Source organism: Nomascus leucogenys, chromosome 19, assembly GCF_006542625.1.
Source record: "Nomascus leucogenys isolate Asia chromosome 19, Asia_NLE_v1, whole genome shotgun sequence".
Lineage (NCBI taxonomy): Eukaryota > Metazoa > Chordata > Mammalia > Primates > Hylobatidae > Nomascus > Nomascus leucogenys.
In genome coordinates this window covers 39,123,341-39,144,628 of record NC_044399.1, presented here as the reverse complement: position 1 = coordinate 39,144,628, position 21,288 = coordinate 39,123,341, and the positions used below count along the sequence as shown (strand labels likewise).

Below are 21,288 nucleotides of genomic sequence, written 5' to 3'. Positions count from 1 at the left end.
TAAGTTCCATGCAATCTTTAAGCTAGGAGGCTAACAATAATACAGTTCTCTGCTTGCCCTTTTCAAAGCCACTTCAGCGTATAAACTCCATATTAGACCATCCAGGCCCAGAAGACGCCACCAGCCTACTGGCTCAGTCAGCGGAACCAGCCTGGGCTGGATCTCCCTCTGCGAGGCCCCCAGGCAACGCCCGCGCGCGCGCCCGGCCCGGGAGATCACGTCCCGTGCGTCGGGAGGCGGGGCCGCGGGGCTCTGACGTCACGTGACCGCGCCCCTGCCGCCCAGATATCGCCCGCGCCGCCCGCCATTTTGACTCCAGTGTCTCGTTTGCAGTCGGCGCGTTCAGGGAACTGTCTTGCTCCGCAGGTGCGAGGCTGGGTAGAGGGTCTATTGTCTGTGGTTGACTCCGTACTTTGGTCTGAGGCCTTCGGGAGCTTTCCGGAGCAGTTAGCAGAAGCCGCAGCGGCCGCCCCCGCCCGTCTCTGCTGTCCCCGGGCCCGGGAGGGACCAACTTCACGTCACGCCCCTCAGAGCTCGCCACTCTCTTCTCTGTCGTTGGGTCCGCATCGTATTCCCGGAATCAGACGGTGCCCCATAGATGGCCAGCTTTCCCCCGAGGGTCAACGAGAAAGAGATCGGTGAGGATTGGGACCGTGGGTGGGCGCATGAGGGCCGAGGAGAGGCAGGGACTCCCCGGAGGAGGTTTGGGAGGAAGCGACTCCGAGTCTGAGAGAAGAGCTCCAGTGCGCCAGAGCCAGCCCACTAGCGAGGAGGAGGAAGCTGCCTCGGTGGGAGTTGGCGGAGGGGTAAACGGCACCGACGTGGATGCAGCACTTACTGTGCTCCCTCGCGGTTGCTGTGTGGCTGGGGCGGGCACGGACCCCGGTTTCTTCGTCGGAGGTCCGCGCAGGGCTCTTGTCCTGGGAGTTCTTGGCTCAGGCATGACTGTCGAGTGGACAGGGAAGGGCCACTCAGGGACTTTAGGTTTACAATGGGAAAGTAAACTTGTGGGTTGTGAGCGGTAATGAAAGGAGGGGGTCCTCGTGTGTACCAACCACTCTTAGATAGAAAGGAGATGGAAGAGGTCCCAACAGCCTGGCAAAAGCAATACAGTATTTTTAAAAATGGTGTGGCCTTAAGAAAGGCAGGGGTTCGGGGGAGGAGACTTTTAGAATTATCTTTCAAACACTTAAGGGAGGAGCTAGGTGGTTGGGTGGAGTGACAGAAGGAAAGCTTTTGTGCGGAAGAGGAAACTCTGGAAAAGGCTTTTCTCGCTTAGTGTCTAGCCCTGGCCGGCTTAGTAAAGGGCAACTAGTGTTGAAGGTTGTGCGTCCACACCTACTTAGTGACTCAGTGGAAAGCACGTCGCATTATTTAAATCCTCTTTTAAAGTAAAATAACTGGAACAACGTTTGACGGTGTTGGGAGGTGCTGTACATTGGCTGATACACTTAGCAAACACTGATTTTACTGTGTTAAGTAATAATTAGCTGTGGCCACTGAGCAGAGAGCATTTACATTTTCCTACTCTTGAAGCGAATGTGTGCCTTTACTAAGTACAAGGAGGAGTTATTTCTAGAGAAAGAAAGAAAGGCTGAAGTAGCCAAAACGCCCACTATTCTGTATGTGGGTGAATTTTTATATCTAGAAACAGCTGTTTTAGAATTCTGGAATTTTGTTGTCTTAGGGATGATTGATTAGGAAGGGACTTTAACCCTGGTTTTAATAACCATTTTTAAAGATACAAACAGAAAAAAAGGAAAAAAATTGTAGCAGAGTTCACACAGAAAAAAGAAAAAAAAAGATGCAAAGAACACCAAATTTGTGTCCAGTTATTATTTTAACTGTATTTTAAGACTAGAAAGTATGTTGCGAAGTGGGACAAAGAACTCAAAAGTTCTTATCAGTCCAGTGGGTTTTTCTTTTACTTCACTACACCATAGTGTTATAGACGAGTGATCTGCCTTTTTTACTTCATCCTGATAAACCATTTTGAAAACTCTCCGGTCCCGTTTTCTTTTTTTTTTTTTTTTTTTGAGATGGAGTTTTTGCTCTTGTTGCCCAGGCTGGAGTGCAATGGCACAATCTCAGCTCACTGCAACCTCCAGCTCCCAGTTTCAAGCGATTCTCCTGCCTCAGCCTCCTGAGTAGGTGGGATTACAGGCATGCCCCTCCACGCCCGGCTAATTTTTGCGTTTGTAGTACAGATGGGGTTTCTCCGTGTTGGTCAGGCTGGTCTCGAACTCCCGACCTCAGGTGAAACGCCCACCTCGGCCTCCCAAAGTGCTAGGATTACAGGCGTGAGCCACCTCGCCCAGATTTCCGGTTCTGTTTTCTAAGAGATGGATAGAGATGGAGAGCATACCTACATAAAGTAGAACCATCCACTAAGTGTTCCCCCACCAGTCCCCTGATTTCTTTTTTCCTTTTTTTTTTTTTTTTTTTTTTTTTCATATTTAGGTCTCAGTTTTATTTCCTGGATATGGCATAAAAAGTTACTAGCTAAGTGCCAAATACCTAGAAGAACTTTTGCTTTTTCTAAGCTTTTTTTAACCCCAGTTTTTTTCTTTGTTTCTTTTTTTGAATTATCATTTGGATACAAGGTTAAACATTTCTCTGTGTAGCTTTTTAAATCTATGAGTAAGGATTTACTTTTTTTCTTTTCTTGGGTGTTAATTAAAAGCCAAGCCAAGTTTAGTTTCTCGAGGACATACGGAGAGTGGAGGCAAGATTTCCATGAATGATTAAATAATTCTATATGATACTACTGCCTTGAGCTACTGCCCTCTTTCACAAGGCACTGCCACAAATCGTCCCTTTCTGGTTATGAAATTTGGGGGAGGAATGTAAAGAAGGAGCTAAATCTGGTTTGCTTGGTTCAGCAGTGACTCAGATGGTATGTTACTATTTTACAGATACTAATAATGTAGTGTATCTTATGGCTGATTTCCCATGGCAGCCTTTCCCTTAACAAGGTAATTAAATCATACATTTCTGTTGCTAACATTAAACAGTTACAGATAATGTAATAAAGGTTTAACTTAAAATTTTTTTTCAAAGCACTTTATTACAAACTTTGTGCTAGGTTTATAGAATTGTACCAGTATTTAAACTGAGCACTTAAATAATTTTATTAAAGTGCCAAAGGCAATTTGATATGCCTGTTATCCAGCAGAGAAACACAATCAAGGCAATTATTAGTAAATTTTAACAGATTAATGCATTTATTTGGTAAGTTTTATAATGGCTCTATTTCTTGAGTTTGTATATATTTGAGAATTATGTTATAAATATGTTGTTATTTCATTGTCTTTGCTATCTATTTGAACCAATTTTTTAGTAATTGTTACCGCTCTTTTACTTTACTCTTTTTCCTTTGAGACTGAGTCTCGCTCTGTGGTCCAGGCTGGAGTGCAGTAGCGCAATCTTAGCTTACTGCAACCACTACCTCTCGGGATCAAGCAATTCTCCTGCCTTACCCTCCTGAGTAGCTGGGATTACAGGTTCGTGCCACCACACCCGGCTGATTTTTTGTATTTTTAGTACAGACGGGGGGTTTCACCATGTTGGCCAAGCTGGTCTGGAACTCCTGACCTCAAGTGATCCACCCTCCTTGGCCTCCCAAAGTGTTGAGATTACAGGCGTGAGCCACTGCCCCCAGCCTACTCTTTTTTTTTTTTTTTTTTTTTTGACAGTCTTGCTCTGTCACCCGAGCTGGAGTGTGGTTGTGAAATCTTGGCTCTCTGCAACCTCTGCCTCCTGGGCTCAAGCAATTCTCCCACCTCAGCCTGGGACTACAGGTGCATGCCACCACACTCGCTAATTTTTTAAATTTTTTGTAGAGATGAGGTCCCCTATATATCCCAGGCTGGTCTCAAACTCATAGGCTCAAATGATCCATCCACCTTGGCCTACCAAAGTGTTGGGTTACCAGTGTGCCTGTCCTATTACCACTATACACAAGGAGTTCCATTATGGTGGTCAAGGTAGAAGAAAAATATAGAGTAAACTTAAAATACAGTCTAGGCCGGGCACGGTGGCTCATGCCTGTAATCCCAGCACTTTGGGAGGCCAAGGCGGGCAGATCACCTGAGGTCAGGAGTTCAAGACCAGCCTGGCCAACATGGTGAAACTCTGTCTTTACTAAAATATACAAAAGTTAGCTGGGCGTGGTGGTGGGCACCATGATGGTGCATACCTGTAATCTCAGCTACTCGGGAGGCTGAGGCAGGGAGAATTGCTTGAACCCGGGAGGCGGAGGTTGTAGTGAGCGGAGATCGTGCCACTGCACTCCAGCCTGGGCAACAGAGCAAGCCTCCGTCTCAAAAAAAGCAGTCTTGTATGAGAAATTTAGTCTCACTTATGCTTGCTAAGGGAGAGCTTAATTTTAGTCTCATTTACTAGATGTTCTTGAAATTGAATGCAAGGGCTGTTCCTTGTATACAAGTTACATAAATATTCTCCGTAGAGACTTCTAAGTTGAATTTTAGAACTTGCTTCCCTTATTTGTGAACTTAGCATTTTTTTCTCCTAAAAATGTTTTTAAAATGCTTTAAAATTGTTTTGAAAGATAGATGTGGTTAAACAGGAATCCAAGTTAAAAAAAATTGTGCCTGATGCAGTGGCTCATGCCTTAATCTCACCGCTTTGGGAAACCAAGGTGGGAGGATCGCTTGAGGCCAGGAGCTGGAGACCAGCCTGGGTAACATAGCAAGACCCTGTCTATAAAAAATTTTTTTTTTTGCTGGGCGCGGTGGCTCACACCTGTAATCGAGCACTTTGGGAGGCTGAGGCAGGTGGATCACAAGGTCAGTAGTTCGAGAGACCAGCCTGGCCAACATGGTGAAACCCCATCTCTACTAAAAATACAAAAAATAATAATAGTAATTAGCAGGGCATGGTGGTGCATGCCTGTAATCCCAGCGACTCGAGAGGCTTAGGCAGGAGAATTGCTTGAACCCAGGAGGCGGAGGTTACAGTGAGCCAAGATCAAGCCACTGCACTCCAGCCTGGGCAACAGAGCAAGACTGTCTTAAAAGAAAAAAAAAAGTTTGTTTTTTGTTTTTGTTTTTTTAAGTTAGCCAAGTATGGGGGCATGTGCCCGTAGTCCCTGCTACAGCTACTCAGGAGGTTGAGGCAGGAGGATCATTTAAGCCTATGAGTTTGTCTCTGCACTCCAGCCTTGGCAACAGAGCAAGACCCTGTCTAAAAAATTAGGCAGGCAGGGGTTGCAAATTCAGAGGCCAGGCATATAAAGAACCCTGGTAAAAGGAACAAATAAGGCCGTAGGTTTGGAAAAATGTAAGGAAACCTGGAGCAGCATGCTCTTTCTGAAATCATTTGTATGTTAAAAGTATCTGCAGGCGCCAGGCGCGGTGGCTCACGCTTGTAATCCCAGCACTTTGGGAGGCTGAGGCGGGCGAATCACCAGGTCAGGAGATCGAGACCACGGTAAAACCCCGTCTCTACTAAAAATACAAAAAAATTAGCCGGGCGTGGTGGCGGGCGCCTGTAGTCCCAGCTACTCGGAGAGGCTGAGGCAGGAGAATGGCGTGAACCCGGGAGGCGGAGCTTGCAGTGAGCCGAGATTGCACCACTGCACTCCAGCCTGGGCGACAGAGCGAGACTCCGTCTCAAAAAAAAAAGTATCTGCAGGCATTTGAGGGTCACCAAGTTTGTGAATTTTGTATTAAGAAAGTGACGTGGCTCACATCTGTAATCCCAGTACTTGGGAGGCTGAAGGTGGGAGGATCGTTTGAGACCAGCCTGGTCAACAAAAGGAGAACTTACCTCTACAAAAATAAAAACATTAACCGGGTGTGGTGGTGCATGTCTGTGGTCCCAGCTACTTGGGAGGCTGAGGCAGGAGGATCGCCTGAGCCTGGGAGGTCGAGGCTGCAGTGCACAGTTATTGTGCTACTGCACTCCAGCCTGCGTGACACAGCGAGACCCTGACTCAAAAAAACAAAGTTATGTTACCGCTAGTAAAGTTAATGTCATCTTATCCTGTGCTAATACGGGGTGGGTGCGGGACTCTGCAGCTTTGATTAAACCACACCTGAAGTATTGTGGTTAGTTCTGGGTGCCACTTTTATGAGGGCCACTACTAACTAGAATTTATCCAGAAAAGTATGATGACGTTAGGATGGGAAATGGACTTGAAACCATGTGATCTAAGGTATGATTGAAAGGATAGAGATCTCTTAGCCTGGTAAAAAGATTCATTCGTGGCTATCTTCAATATATACATGCCATATGAGGATAGCAGTAGGCTTATTCTCTTAGGTCAGAATCAGTACTGAGTGGGTAGAGTGGTAGGAGGAAGATTTTGAGTCATTAAAAGCGGTCTCAGTTGCACCAAAATAGTGTAAGCCTTATTATGAATATCATAGAAAAGTAGGTCTCAGGCTTTTTGTTTTTGCTTTTTAAACGACACCTATTTGTTAAGGTGTCAAGAATTGGGCAGATAACATATTTAAATCACTTTAGAATGGGAGCATAAATGTGTGCTTTCATATTCATTCAGTAAATATTTACTGAGCACCTCTTATATGCCAGGTGCTATACCAGCTATTGATGGAGCATACATTCAGACTGAAGAAGTACATTTTTGGGTGGGGGGGTGTGTCCATGTCCAGGTTCTCTAGCTATAGCAGTGTAAGTGGTTCTTACGTGAATAGCAATACATAGAATATATTAAAGCTTAGGTGTTGCAAAGTTTAAACCAGAAATACATAAAAATATATTATGATACACTGTACAATTGACCAGACAACTGACCACAAAATAGATAATAGGGAAAATTAAGACCAACCCAAAATAGGTGATACACTGATAAAGAGGCTCCTTTCCCCAAATTGAGGAAATTCTAGCTGAGTTTGCATGCATGCATTGCAGTATGAGCTTGTTGATCATGCTTTTTGTTAAATATGGAAGTAATATTCTCCATATACTCTGGTAATATGCCAATTTTTGTTAGGAATACAAAATTTGAGTAATCTGAATTTAAAATGTATGACATTGTCCATTTTTTGTCCTTAAAAACCAAAATAATTCCATTTTTGAGTCAGTTTGAGGCCCATTAGGAAGACTCTTAAGAACCAGTATTTGAGAATCACAAATATAATGCGTTTTGGGGTTTTTTTTTTTATGACAGTCTTGCTCTGTCACCCAGGCTGGAGTGCAGTGATGCAGTCTTGGCTCACTGCAGTCTCCACCTCCAAGGTTCAAGCAGTTCTTATGCTTCAGCCTTCCAAGAAGCTGAGATTACAGACACACTCCAGCATACCACCATGCCTGGCTATAATGCATTTTCTTTTATTTTAGCTTTTTTTTTTTTTTTTTGAGACGGAGTCTCACTGTGTCGCCCAGGCTGGAGTGCAGTGGCACTTTGTTGGCTTACTGCAACCTCCGCCTCCTGGGTTCAGGCAATTCTCCTGCCTCATCCTGGGATTACAGGCACCCACCACCACGCCCGGCCAATTTTTGTATTTTTAGGAGAGACAGGGTTTCACCATGTTGGCCAGGCTGATCTCGAACTCCAGACCTCAAGTGATCTGCTTGTCTCAGCCTCCCAAAATGTTGGGATTACAGGTGTGAGCAACCACACGCGGCCTGTAATGCCTTTTTAAAGCACTGGTTGGGAGGTTGAACTAGACAAGCTTTAAGTCTCTTCTAGTTCTGAGGGTTTTGTGACTTTTGTGACCTGGGCCTGAAAAGGATAAAAATATTTGTTTGGATAGTGTATTTTATAGTGCTTTCCTTTGAGTAATGGTGTAATATTGTATGTTATGGTGAGATATGGTTTTTGAAAGCTAAGAAACTTAATTTGGAAGATACTTTTCCTGCCAACTAAGTTTAATTTCTTGTATTTTAAATGTTAATAATTTGATGAGAACATAATACAATGGAAAAGTTAGGACTTTTGTAATTGTTAGGTCTGATTAGTCATTACATTATTATTGACCAGTTTTTTTTGCAGAAACTTTCTTAAAAACTCTTGCATTGTGAAATTTTAGGGAAATCACTTTATCAAAACTTGGAGATAGTCATTATCATTAAGGGGTCTTCACATACGGCATACCGCCCTTTAGAGGATGGAATGCAGAATTCACTATACCCCGTCTGCATAGAAGAGGGAAGAAACTCAATCCCAAAGTAATATGGAAGCAGTCTCACATGTATTGTTGGTTATATATGATATCCAGTATTTTTATTTTTCCTTTTAGTGAGATCACGTACTATAGGTGAACTTTTAGCTCCTGCAGCTCCTTTTGACAAGAAATGTGGTCGTGAAAATTGGACTGTTGCTTTTGCTCCAGATGGTTCATACTTTGCTTGGTCACAAGGACATCGCACAGTAAAGCTTGTTCCGTGGTCCCAGTGCCTTCAAAACTTGTAAGACTGTTTCTGTTCTGTATTTTATATCTGTTTGTGGAATTTACCATTTTCTCTCAGTGTAGGGTAATAAAAACATTTTGATATTTAAGTTTTACCTTATAGATGATGTTGTGAGTTTTAATCATGGGCCAAATATATTTATTGGAAATTTTGTGTAAAGAATTCTTTGGGCCGGGCGCGGTGGTTCAGGCCTATAATCCCAGCACTTTGGGAGGCCTAGGCGGGCAGATCACTTGAGGTCAGGAGTTTCATACCAGCCTGGCCAACATAGTGAAACCCCATCTCTACTCAAAATACAAGAACTAGCTGGGCATGGTGTGGCACACCTGTAGTCCCAGCTACTCGGGAGGCTGAGGCAGAAGAATTGCTTGAACCCAGGAGGCGGAGGTTGTAGTGAGTCGAGATAGCACCACTGCACTCCAGCGTGGGTGATAGAGCCAAATTCTGTCTCAAACAACAACAAAAAAAGAATCGTCTGGTCTTATTTATACATTGTTTTTCTGTATGTTAAAAGTCACATTGTGTCTGACAAGTGTATATATATATATTGTTGTGCCAGAGCAGGTGACTTCTGTGATGTGAAGCTTTTTGGATTCACCTTGGATTTTACGTTTTGTTGGATAACCCTGGTGCGTGGTAGTAGAGACGGGTTTCACCATGTTGGCCAGGCTGGTCTCGAACTCCTGACTTCAGGTGATCCACCCTCTTCAGCCTCCCAAAGTGCTAGGATTACAGGCGTGAGCCACCAAGCCTGGCCCTTTGTTGCTGTTGTTTTTGTTTTTGTTTTTAATGGACTTATAGTCCCTCTGGGGTAAATTGAGTTTGGATGTTTGTTGAAAGTTTTTCTAAAATGTATCATATGCTACACTGGATCTTTCCCTGTTTTTTTTGTATCTAGTAGACCTTCATGGTTATAGTCACTAATGTTCTCATTACATATAACTTGAGGTCTGGAACCTATGGGAAACTGATCATTATGGTTTGAGGATTTTTTCCCCCCTTAAGGCAATTTTCTGGTATCAGCTTGACCATATCTTAAGTTACTGGGTTTTTTTGTTTGTTTGTTTTTTGCTTATTTATACTTGTGTTTTTAGGTTGAAGGAGCACCAGTTGATTCAGTGGTTTTGAGGAAAATTTGGGAGGCAAATAAGTTCTAATATAAATTGCTTTATTGTTGAACTTACTACTCAGTCACTGAGAATGTCTATTAATGACCTGAATTTATTTGGTCCTTCTTTCGTAGTTCAAATACCAACCTTTCCCTTCCTATCTATAGGATTCTATTGTTATTTGATGTCATTATAATAATAGAGGTTATTTTAACAAACATTTGTAATTATTCAATGTCCAGAGGAGTCCAGAGTGAATAATAATACAATTTCCATCTGACTTCTCCCACCCCAGTCTCTTGCATGGCACCAAGAATGTTACCAATTCAAGCAGTTTAAGATTGCCAAGACAAAATAGTGATGGTGGTCAGAAAAATGAGCCTCGTGAACATATTATAGACTGTGGAGATATAGTCTGGAGTCTTGCTTTTGGGTCGTCAGTTCCAGAAAAACAGAGTCGCTGTGTAAATATAGAATGGCATCGCTTCAGATTTGGACAAGATCAGCTACTTCTTGCTACAGGGTTGAACAATGGGCGTATCAAAATATGGGATGTATATACAGGTATGGATTCATAGTTTTTAAAGCGAATGTATTTTATGATGCAGGGCACTGCTCATGGGCACTGCTCATAGGCACCGGAATTGAGATTTGAGGATTTCAGTTTACTGAAAAGCAAGAATTGATGGCATAGGTGTGTCTTTATAATTGACCTGAATATCACCTTCTTCAGCTCATGATTTTAATTTAGGAAAACAATAGAGTTCATATTGCTTCATCACTCTTTAGAGAGTATTATAGTAGGAAAGGATTTTCTAGGGAATGTTTAGTTAGTTGTCCTTTATAAACTAGTTATTTAGTTAATGAATTACATGTCAAGGTGTTTTCTTTGTTGCTTTTTCAATGATTGATAGCTTAGGGGTTTTCGAGGTAAATCAGATTTCAGTAATCATTATCTCACCTTGGAAAGGTTTAGTGAAAGTTTAGATAGATTGAGAAGTTAAATTCTTTGGGCAACTAGAAATAAATGTGTTGCTTATTGCCTAAAACACTTTCTGGCATATAATATGTACTCAAAAAATGTAAAGGATTTTTAAAGAAGCATTAAAACAACATGTACATTAGAACGTAACAAGTGATACTAACATAGGTGATACTGAGTCAAAATTTGGGTTCTTGAAAAAGATAAGATGAACACATAGATTGTCTTAGAAAACAAAGCTCTTACATTATTAGTTAAATACATTTTTTTCACCGGGATCATGTTTGAAAACTAAAGTTGTTGTGGGATAACATGTATCTTTTGGGGAGCTTAACATTCCTAGGCCAGGGAAATAACAAGCAAAGAAATAATTTGATTTTATATTTTAAAGTTCATGCCTGTAATTCCAGCACTTTGAGAGGCCAAAGCTGGGGGAATCACTTGAGCCCAGGAGTCCTAGACCAGCCTGGGCAACATGGTGAGACTCCATCTCTCAAAAAAAAAAGGCCAGCCGTGGTGACTTGTAACTATAGTTCCAACTATTTTGGAGGCTGAGGTAGGGGATTGCTTGAAACCCAGGAGGTCGAGGCTGTAGTGAGCCAAGATTGCGCCATTGCACTCCAGCCTGAGTGACAGAGTGAGACCCTGTCTCAAGAAAAATAACAAAACAAAAATATATTAATACTGTCTTTTTTTCCCTTTTCTATCATATTTAGGAAAACTCCTCCTTAATTTGGTAGATCATACTGAAGTGGTCAGAGATTTAACTTTTGCTCCAGATGGAAGCTTGATCCTGGTGTCAGCTTCAAGAGACAAAACTCTCAGAGTGTGGGACCTGAAAGATGATGGTATGTCTTTTTTTTTCCAAGCTATGAACTAGGATTTGTTTTTTGATACTACTGTTGAGAGGTATTGGGAACATCTGGTGCATTTGACTTTAAAAATGGCATGTGGTCAAAGTTCCTTTTCTCTGCCTAACACTTTGGTTCCTTTCCTGAATAGATCAAAGAAAAACATAAATGTGACCCAGAATAGGGGCCAACAGTTATTCGAAGTAAACGATCTGATATTATTCAGAAACTAACCACATAGATCTGTATCAACTATCTGAGGACCAAATATGGATCAGGTTTAGGGTTTTACAGGAACCAGTCTGTGTTTATGTCCCCTTAGGGAGGGTTATTAACTTACTGCATTGGCTTAGTGAAAATTTAGGTAGGTCTTGAAGTAACTTAGTATCTAATAAAATTTAAATTAAAACGTGACCTACATACCAGAACTTATAACATGTGAATATTAGTAAACGTTATAATAAATTGGCTAGGTTAAGAAATGTTTTTATAAACAGTGAAAGATTTACTGTCCAATACAATAGAAAGATACGTTGGTGTCAAGTACTCACCTTTCTCTAAAGCCTTACAAAGTTTTGGAGATGCTACTTCATTTGAGATGAGCATCTCTTCCCTTTCTCAGTCCCTAATGAAAGAGTTTATATGTTTAACTAAAACCTTAAATTTAAGGTCTGTTGGTGCTCTAACAGCCTCAAGCTGGAGGTTAACAGGCTTGCCTAGGTGTAATAAAGCTTAAATTGAATTAGTAGGAAACAAAACCCTCAGATCTGGAGATGTTCCAGCTGATAGATAGTAACCATTCCTTAATAAAGTTCTATGCTAACATCAACAAATCTGCTCAGCTGTTGAAGTGCAAAGGGATCTCAACAGTTGAAATATTTTAATAATTTTTATTTTGCATATCAAATGATGCTTGCTTATCTGAAACTAATTTCAGCAATGTACATGTTTTAAGAACATAGGCTTAGTAAAATATAAGCTCCAAGATAGTGGGGTCCTTGCCTTATTTCCAGTTATATCCTCAGTGCCGGCATAGGGCCTGGCATGTGTAGGCACTCAGTATTTGTAAAACTAAGAGTTCAGTATACTTAAGCATAGTTGTGTGCTGTGGGTATAAATACACAAGGACTTTGGAGTGAGTTGTAGGTTCTCAAAAATGAAGAACGAAAACGCATTTTGAAGATGGTCAAGTTTCTTAACCTTGCTGTTGTGTTCCAGTTGCTTAACTTTTAAAATAAGGGGATTGGACTAAAAGAATTCCGTCTTTTTTTTTTTTTTGAGACAGAGTCTCGCTCTTTCGCCCAGGCTGGAGTGCAGTGGCGCGATCTCCGCTCACTGCAGCCTCTGCCTGACAGATTCAAGTAATTCTTGTGCCTCAGCCTCCCAAGTAGCTAGGATTACTGCTATGCGCCACCATGCCCGGCTAATTTTTTAATGATTTTTAGTAGAGATGGGCTTCACCCTGTTGGCTAGGCTTGTCTCGAACTCCTGGCCTCAAGCGATCCGCCCGCCTCAGCTTCTCAAAGTGCTGGAATTACAGACAAGCCACCATGCCAGGCCCCAGACTTTTTCTTGAAGGGCTAGATGTTGAATATTTGAGGCTTGTGAACCATGCTGTCTGCTGTAGAGCACAACATGAACACGTGGACAGGATTGTGTTCCAGTAAAATTTAAAACCTAAGCAGCTGGTGTATATCGGTAACCATTGTTATAGATAAATTGCTTTCAGCTATAAATGTTTGTGATCCTTTGATTTACTGCTGTTTTGAAATACTGCTCATTTGAAGTGGATTCTAGGGTTAATACAGATTATTTCTTTTTGTTAAGGAAACATGATGAAAGTATTGAGGGGGCATCAGAATTGGGTGTACAGCTGTGCATTCTCTCCTGACTCTTCTATGCTGTGTTCAGTTGGAGCCAGTAAAGCAGTACGTGTCAAAGTTCTTGTACATTCATTATGAATTGGATTATGATAATGTGTGCATAATCATTTTAAATCTAAGTAATCTATGAAGTCTGTGCTCGGTGTCATGAATATTTTAAATGTTTTATTTCATGATGGAGAATTTGCATGAAGCAAATTAAATATAGTTATAGATTGCCAAGTGAGAAGTTGGATTGTTTTTAGAGATAATAGACAATAATAGGCATATCAGGGTTTTGTTTTTTTTTTTTGTAAATCTAGAAAAGTTTATGTGCTGTAGAAGAGATGTACTCTATATGTTAAGACATTCCCTTGCTAATTATTTTCTTCTCTGTTGTTCTATTTTTTTGGTCCAGTTTGCTGTTTTTAAAGTTTTGAGTCCCAGCTGGTCCTGTACATTTAACTGAAAAAAAGTAACTTAAAAAATATAAAAATAGCGCTCATGTATGTCCTAGAGTTAAGTTATAGGTGAAATTTGATATTGTTTGTCTTACATAGCATACCTATAGACAGCTTAAGTAAAGTGACTGTTAAGAGGGTTATGCTTATTGATGAACTCTTGTAGTTGTTTACCAGCTCTAAGTTAGTATAAATTGATCTCAGTAGCTTCAAGTATTTATAAAATGGTTGAAGTCCAAATACATGTGATAATTACGATACACTTTGAATTAATGGAGGGTGGGAGGCTAGTTGAAATGCATTTTATTTACCCAAGGAGTATGTTAAAATGATAGTTATAAATGTTGGAAGTTTAAAGCAAGATACTCAGTTTAGTTCTTTACAAATCATAAGAAGAACAAAACTAGATGTTGACATTGCTATTTTAGGCTGTGTGTTTTCCATATGCTTCTTGCTTTCCCTGTCACAGGTGGTGGCAGCAATATTGGTGTGATTGAGGTTATGCTGGCACCACTCGCACACAGGCGCACAATGGTGTTAGCTGGGCAGAAAGAGTGGCATCTCTGGCTACCGGGCTGGGGGCGACCTTTACCATAGGATGAAGTAACCTTGCATTCGGCTGCAAGGTGTACTGTACGTACACAGGTGCTGGTCGATGTCCACTTTCTGCTTTTCTTTCTTTCTTTTTTTTTCTTTTTTAAAGTAATTTCCCCCACAGTAAAATTCACTGACTCCTGAGTAAATTGATTTTCCAGTTTTATGGAATGGGGGTCTGACAAGTGAAACCAATTTAATGTAAAGTATTTGGCTTTCAAATGGTTTCTCTGTGCTATTTTTTGGAATTCTTTAAGATTCCAGAGATATCTTACGTCTTTGATTCAATTTAAAATTTGTACTTATTTTCTTTTAGAAATAATGTATTGTGTCTGTGCAGAAAAAAAAAAAAGCAAAAAGGATTGCTTTACTCCAAGAGGAGAGATTGCCTTATTAGGATAAACCTCCAAGCTCACATTTAATATAACATACTGAAGTAAACATTAGAATCCTATTTAGAGCTATTCTGCACAGTTAACTACTGATCTTTAGAATCTAAAATTGTATGTGAACTTATTCTTAAATAATTGAACCGTTTTATATTCAAATGACTTATGATTGTGGTTAGTTTGGGAAAAATAAGATGGTTAAATTTTGATTTATTGAAATGTAATTGTATTATTTTCATAAAATAGCATTTTCATTTTGTAATGTGGTTTAACATCCTTGTTGTTTGCCAAAGAAATTTCATTTGGCTGTGAATATTCTATTTGCTTGCAGTATCTGTTTCTCTTCCTAGGCTCAAGTTGGTGACCCAAGCCTATTGTAAACAAGTGATTATCTCAAAGGGAGATGCCAGTGGAGTAACAATTTGTTAACCTTACGTTTTCTGTCTGTATATTTTTTTAAAAATCTGGTAGTTTCTGGAAAAAAAAGAGAAGGGGGTTTGTAGTACTTAACCCTATTTATTTCCGTATATTTTAGTTAAGTAGTTTTTGGAATAAATGGATTTCAGTATAGCTTTGTGGTTAAATTGCATTGCCTTTATTTTATGTTTAGGCTTATTTTTAAATTAACATTTAACAGAAACATTTGAAATAGAATTTGCATGTTTGCCTTAATTAACTTAAAGACTGATTTTAATCTGACTATGACACTGAGCATATTCTTTAAATTACTCATAATTTATAATGCTTAATATAATCTTAATTAAATTTAGCAGTTTTAGTTTAAGATGTGCCATTTTGTCCTCTGTGTGTCTGAATGAAGCTATAACATTTGCCTTTTTATTGCAGGTTTTCCTTTGGAATATGGATAAATACACCATGATACGGAAACTAGAAGGACATCACCATGATGTGGTAGCTTGTGACTTTTCTCCTGATGGAGCATTACTGGCTACTGCATCTTACGATACTCGAGTGTATATCTGGGATCCACATAATGGAGACATTCTGATGGAATTTGGGTGGGTACAGCATGAATTATTTTAGTCTATAATTCATCTCTGCCTATCGAGTTATGTGAATAATTACAATCACCAACATATGAAACCTAAAATTACAGTCTATTGTAATTTAAAATTTTGGTATTATTTAAGCCCTTGACTACGGAAAGCCTTCGATATAAATTCTAAAAGTAAACTTGGATCTCTTGATACAAGTCTTGCTACTTAACAGTACCCAGCTCTCTATAGAAGTACTAATTATGTTTAGAGTTTTTGTTGGAGAAAAACAGTTAAAACCAAAGTTGGACTTAATCTTACTATCTTAAATCATAGAAGTTTGTGTTTTTTTGTTTTTTTTTTTTTTTTTTTTTGAAACAGAGTCTCGCTCTGTCTCCAGGCTGGAGTGCAGTGGCGTGATCTCGACTCACTGCAACCTCCACCTCCTGGGTTCAAGCAGTTCTCCTGCCTCAGCCTCCTGAGTAGCTGGGATTACAGGCACCTGCCACCACCCCTGGCTAATTTTTGTATTTTTAGTAGAAATGGGGTTTCACCATGTTGGTCAGGCTGGTCTCAATCTCTTGATCTCATGATCCACCTGCCTCAGCCTCCCAGAGTGCTGGGATTACAGGCGTGAGCCACTGCGCCCAGCCATAAAAGATTAGTTCTTTTCAGGTGACTTTAATTTGGATGTATCATCTCTACTCAGTCTTCTCAGTTATATTAATTAAGGCTACTTTAAACACTATTCAAAGACAGATGGACTTTGTACCTGGGTAATTTTGTTTTCTTGAAGTGACTGATATCCACTGAAAACATGTATTTGACCTCAGGCACCTGTTTCCCCCACCTACTCCAATATTTGCTGGAGGAGCAAATGACCGGTGGGTACGATCTGTATCTTTTAGCCATGATGGACTGCATGTTGCAAGCCTTGCTGATGATAAGTAAGTATGTGCATTATAGCTTGACTGACTTACCACTACCTTCTACATTCTTAAGCCTTAAAGCCTTTCTGCAGTTAAGAGTTTTAATGTCTCTTCCTCAACACAAGCCCCTGGGAGATTTTGTTGTGTCTTAAAGAATATCAGCCTGAACGATTATCTGTGTAAACTAAAGATAATGCATGCCTCTCCCTGTGTTCCTTGTTTAACTTGTTTAGGTATAGTGGGTTGATTTTTAGTCAGCTTTTAGCCCAGCTTACAGAGATTTTTTAAAGTAATGTCTTAACAAAAGTTGAAGCAGAAGGAAATTTCTGAAGTGAAACAAATAGTAAAACCAAAAGAATTACAAATAAATAGTAATTTGTATCCACCACGATTGAGATTAGAATATGAAATGTCACATGAATGAGATGTGCTGCTTATTGGTAAGAAGCAGAAACTAGTTGCAGCCATCTCATTTTCACATCCTTTTATCATACAGTGTTCATGCATATAGCATTGAGTAGTTTGGTGATATCAATTCATAAGGCAACTCTTCTCTTTCCAGAATGTTAGCAAACATGGAGAGAGGTTGTTTTTTTTGTTTCTCTGCAACCATTGTTTTCCTGTTTGCTCAGATAGATTCTGCATGTTAGTTCTCTGCTGTATTTGTAGACACACTCAGCCTAGGTGAAAAGCTTTTTTTCCTTTCCTGGTTTTTTTTTTTTGTTTATTGGAGACAGGGTCTTGCTTTGTTGCCCAGGCTATAGTGCAGTGGTGCAATCACATCTCACCACAGCCTTGATTTTCTGGGCTCAGGTGATCTTCCCACCTCACCCTTCCGAGTATCTTGCACCACAGGGATATACCACCACACCTGGCTAATTTTTAAAAAAAATTTTCGTAGAGACACAGTCACCCTACGTTGCCCAAGCTGGTCTTAAAGTCCTGGGCTCAAGCAGTCCACCTACCTCGGCCTCCCAGAGTGGTGGGATTATGGTTATGAGCTACCAGGCCCACCTAGCTTTTAAAAATGTCTTGGGAAAAGAGTGAAACAGACTAGAAATTGATTGTATTGTAAGTGTAGGAAAGTAAGGAGAAAGTTTCCGGGTGTGAACATTCTAGGTTTGGACACTGGGAAGGAGGGAAGGCAGCCATGCATTGTAGTCTCTTAAGTAAAAGTTTATCCAATTTACCAACTGGTATTACAGACCTTAAAATATTTTGTAATTGTATAAAGCAAGTTATAATAATTGCCTGTTGGTGTGATTTGTGTGTGTATTTTGTGACTCATAACTCAATGGCGTTTCTAAATTTTAAAAAAGTTGCTTTTACCTTACATTTTCTACAAGTTAATTTATTTCGTTTTCAGAATGGTAAGGTTCTGGAGAATTGATGAGGATTATCCAGTGCAAGTTGCACCTTTGAGCAATGGTCTTTGCTGTGCCTTCTCTACTGATGGCAGTGTTTTAGCTGCTGGGTAAATATATTTTTCTCTTTCTTTTCTTTTTTTTGAGATGAAGTCCCCTAGGCTGGAGTACAGTGGTGCAATCTCTGCTCACTGTAGCCTCCGCCTCCCAGTTCAAGGAGATTCTCCTGCCTCAGCCTCCCGAGTAGCTGGGACTACAGGTGCACACCACCACTCCTGGCTAATTTATTTGTTTGTTTGTTTTTCCGGTAGAGTCGGGATTTCACCACGTTGGCCTGGCTGGTCTCAAACTCCTGACCCTGACCTCAAGTGATCTTCCCGCCTCAACTTCCCAAAGTGCTGGGATTACAGGCATGAGCCACCACACCTGGCCCATTTTTCTGTTTTGTTTAAGGGCCAATTTAAGGTGGCTTTTAGCAACTGGTAATTCATTGTCAGTAAAACTCTAATAAGTGTTCTTTATAGTAGTGTTACCTTGTCATGGAATACATCACTGGTTAGTTCTTCCTAGTTGGGTTTTAATGTGACGTTTGTGACTCCAGTACTCACATGTATTGAATGATAGTTGTTTGAGCTGTAGCGACATTGAAATACATATACTTGGGTGACTAAGCATGTGTTTTGTTTCTGTTTAGGACACATGACGGAAGTGTGTATTTTTGGGCCACTCCACGGCAGGTCCCTAGCCTGCAACATTTATGTCGCATGTCAATCCGAAGAGTGATGCCCACCCAAGAAGTTGAGGAGCTGCCAATTCCTTCCAAGCTTTTGGAATTTCTCTCATATCGTATTTAGAAGATTCTGCCTTCCCTAGTAGTAGGGACTGACAGAATACACTTAACACAAACCTCAAGCTTTACTGACTTCAGTTATCTGTTTTTAAAGACATAGAAGATTTATTTAATTTGATATGTTCTTGTACTGCATTTTGATCAGTTGAGCTTTTAAAATATTTATAGACAATAGAAATATTTCTGAACATATCAAATATAAATTTTTTTAAAGATCTAACTGTGAAAACATATACATACATGTATATATTTAGATATAAGCTGCTATATGTTGAATGGACCCTTTTGCTTTTCTGATTTTTAGTTCTGACATGTATATATTGCTTCAGTAGAGCCACAATATGTATCTTTGCTGTAAAGTGCAAGGAATTTTTAAATTCTGGGACACTGAGTTAGGTGGTAAATACTGACTTAAGAAAGTTGAATTGGGTGAGGCGGGCAGATCAGCTGAGGTCAGCAGTTTGAGACCAGCTGGCAAACATGATGAAACCCTGTCTCTACTAAAAATACAAAAAAAAAAAAACAAAAATTAGCCAGGCGTGGTGGTGTGCACCTGTAGTCCCAGCTACTTGGGAGGCTGAGGCAGGAGAATTGCTTGAACCCAGGAGGCGGAGGTTGTGGTGAGCCAAGATCACACCACTGCACTCCAGCCTGGGCAACAGAGCGAGACTCCATTTCAAAAAAAAAAAAAAAAGTTTGTGTTGCCTCATACGAAATGTATTTGGTTTTGTTGGAGAGTGTCAGACTGATCTGGAAGTGAAACACAGTTTATGTACAGGGAAAGGATTTTATTATCCTTAGGAATGTCATCCAAGACGTAGAGCTTGAATGTGACATTATTTAAAAACAATAACAACAAAGAAGGCAGAGCCAGGATATAACTAGAAAAAGGATGTCTGGTTTTTTTTTTTTTTTTTTTTTTTTTGTACTCCCCCTCTAAACACTGCTGCTGCCTTAATTTTAGAAAGCAGCTTACTAGTTTACCCTTGTGGTATAAAGTGTTACAAATTGTTGTGAATTTGAAGAATCCATCTACTGTATTATTGCTAAATATTTTGTTTGTACTAAGGGACAATTATTTTAAGACCATGGATTAAAAAAAAAAAACTATGTTTCTGCAGGGGATGATATTGGTGAGTTGCCAAAGAAGCAATACAGTATATCTGCTTTTGCCTTCTGTTGTTTATCTTACCTGCAGATATTAAGAATGTATGCATTATGTAAAATGCTCAATTATATATTTTTGTTGTTTTTTAATTAAAGACTTGTTAAAAAAAACAGTATATTGCAAATGTTTCTTAAATAGGTTAGGTGGAGTACTTTCTGTCTCCATTGTAAGGTTGATGGTACACCACGGGCAAATTAAGCAAAAAGGACAATGAAGAAAGAATGCAGGACTCAGGTGCTGCTCTAGAGTTCATTCAGGGCTCCCCGAGTGCAGCAGCTCTTATGGTGGTTTTGTTTTTAGGAGAACTGTTGTAATAATGCATATTTTAAAAGCATAGGGAAGCTCTAGAACACAGGAAGGTGACTGCTAAGCAAGAGAAAAATATCTTTTAGTGGGGAACTACCAGCCTATAGTAAGCCTATCTGATTAAAGTAGTTACGAAAATCTAGCAGTCTAGGTCGTTTGAGAAGGCATAGAAAAAGCAAAACTCTTATGAGCCATGTGTGATTTTGAAGACTCATTTCCACTGAGAAATTATTTGGAAGTTCCTATGGTTAGCTCTGTTAAGGAATGTAAAAAATTATAGGGGGTGTAGGGTTATCAATTTGAAAGCCAGTAGAAAATCTGCTCAAGTTACTTCTTGAAGATCATCTGTATTTTACAAAAAGAAGCACAAGAAGCATCTAATCTTTATACTTCTTGTGACTTTTTTTCCCCTGTATTTTACTTTGTAATATATCGGCTTTATAATTTTAAAATATACTGGCTGGGCGCAGTGGCTCACACCTGTAATCCCAGCACTTTGGGAGACCAAGGCAGGTGGGTCACTTAAGGCTGGGAGTTCATGACCAGCCTGACCAACATAGTGAAACCCCTGTCTCTACTAAAATTACAAAAATTAGCTGGGCATGGTGGTGGGTGCCTGTACTCCTAGCTACTTAGGAGGCTGAGGCAAGAGAATTGCTTGAACTGGAGAAATGGAGGTTGCAGTGAGCTGAGATCATGCAACTGCACTCCAGCCTGGGTGACAGAGTAGGACTCTAAATAAATAAATAAGATACCATTACTTTTCACACCATTGCATTATTTTTACTTTCCACGCCAACATATCCAGTCAAGTAAAAACAGCATTTTTATTTTTATTTTTTTGTTTTTGAGACGGAGTCTCGCACTGTCACGTGGGCTGGAGTGCAGTGGTGCAATCTCGGCTCACTGCAGCTTCCACCTCCTGGGTTCAAGCGATTCTCCTGCCTCAGCCTCCCAAGTAGCTGGGATTACAGGCACCCCCCCCCCCACCACGTCCAGCTAATTTTTTTTGTATTTTTAGTAGAGAC

The 21,288-nt window shown here is 40.2% G+C and overlaps 1 protein-coding gene across 3 annotated transcripts; it reads left to right on the top strand.

Annotated features, from left to right (window-relative positions):
• The first annotated feature begins 224 nt into the window (after window positions 1-224).
• Window positions 225-20,055, top strand: WSB1 (WD repeat and SOCS box containing 1). Of its 3 annotated transcripts, XM_012503529.2 has the most exons (9): window positions 225-638; window positions 8,229-8,397; window positions 9,805-10,073; window positions 11,208-11,339; window positions 13,170-13,270; window positions 15,495-15,667; window positions 16,477-16,590; window positions 17,939-18,046; window positions 18,631-20,055. In XM_012503529.2, exons 1-9 carry the CDS (start codon window positions 599-601, stop codon window positions 18,788-18,790), a joined length of 1,266 nt encoding a protein of 421 aa, XP_012358983.1. In that variant the 5' UTR covers window positions 225-598; the 3' UTR covers window positions 18,791-20,055. The 3 variants fall into 3 exon arrangements, with proteins under 3 accessions (XP_012358983.1, XP_030656414.1, XP_012358985.1); XM_030800554.1 differs by lacking the exon at window positions 16,477-16,590; XM_012503531.2 differs by lacking the exons at window positions 8,229-8,397; window positions 9,805-10,073 and having other exon boundaries at window positions 277-638.
• Window positions 20,056-21,288: the final 1,233 nt, after the last annotated feature.

Excerpts from the sequence above, each read along its gene's own strand:
- WSB1 (XM_012503529.2), top strand. The coding sequence starts at position 599 with ATGGCCAGCTTTCCCCCGAGGGTCAACGAGAAAGAGATCG. Across the intron at positions 11,340-13,169 it reads GTGGGACCTGAAAGATGATG|GAAACATGATGAAAGTATTG; the intron begins GTATGTCTTTTT and ends CTTTTTGTTAAG. Across the intron at positions 18,047-18,630 it reads GGCAGTGTTTTAGCTGCTGG|GACACATGACGGAAGTGTGT; the intron begins GTAAATATATTT and ends GTTTCTGTTTAG.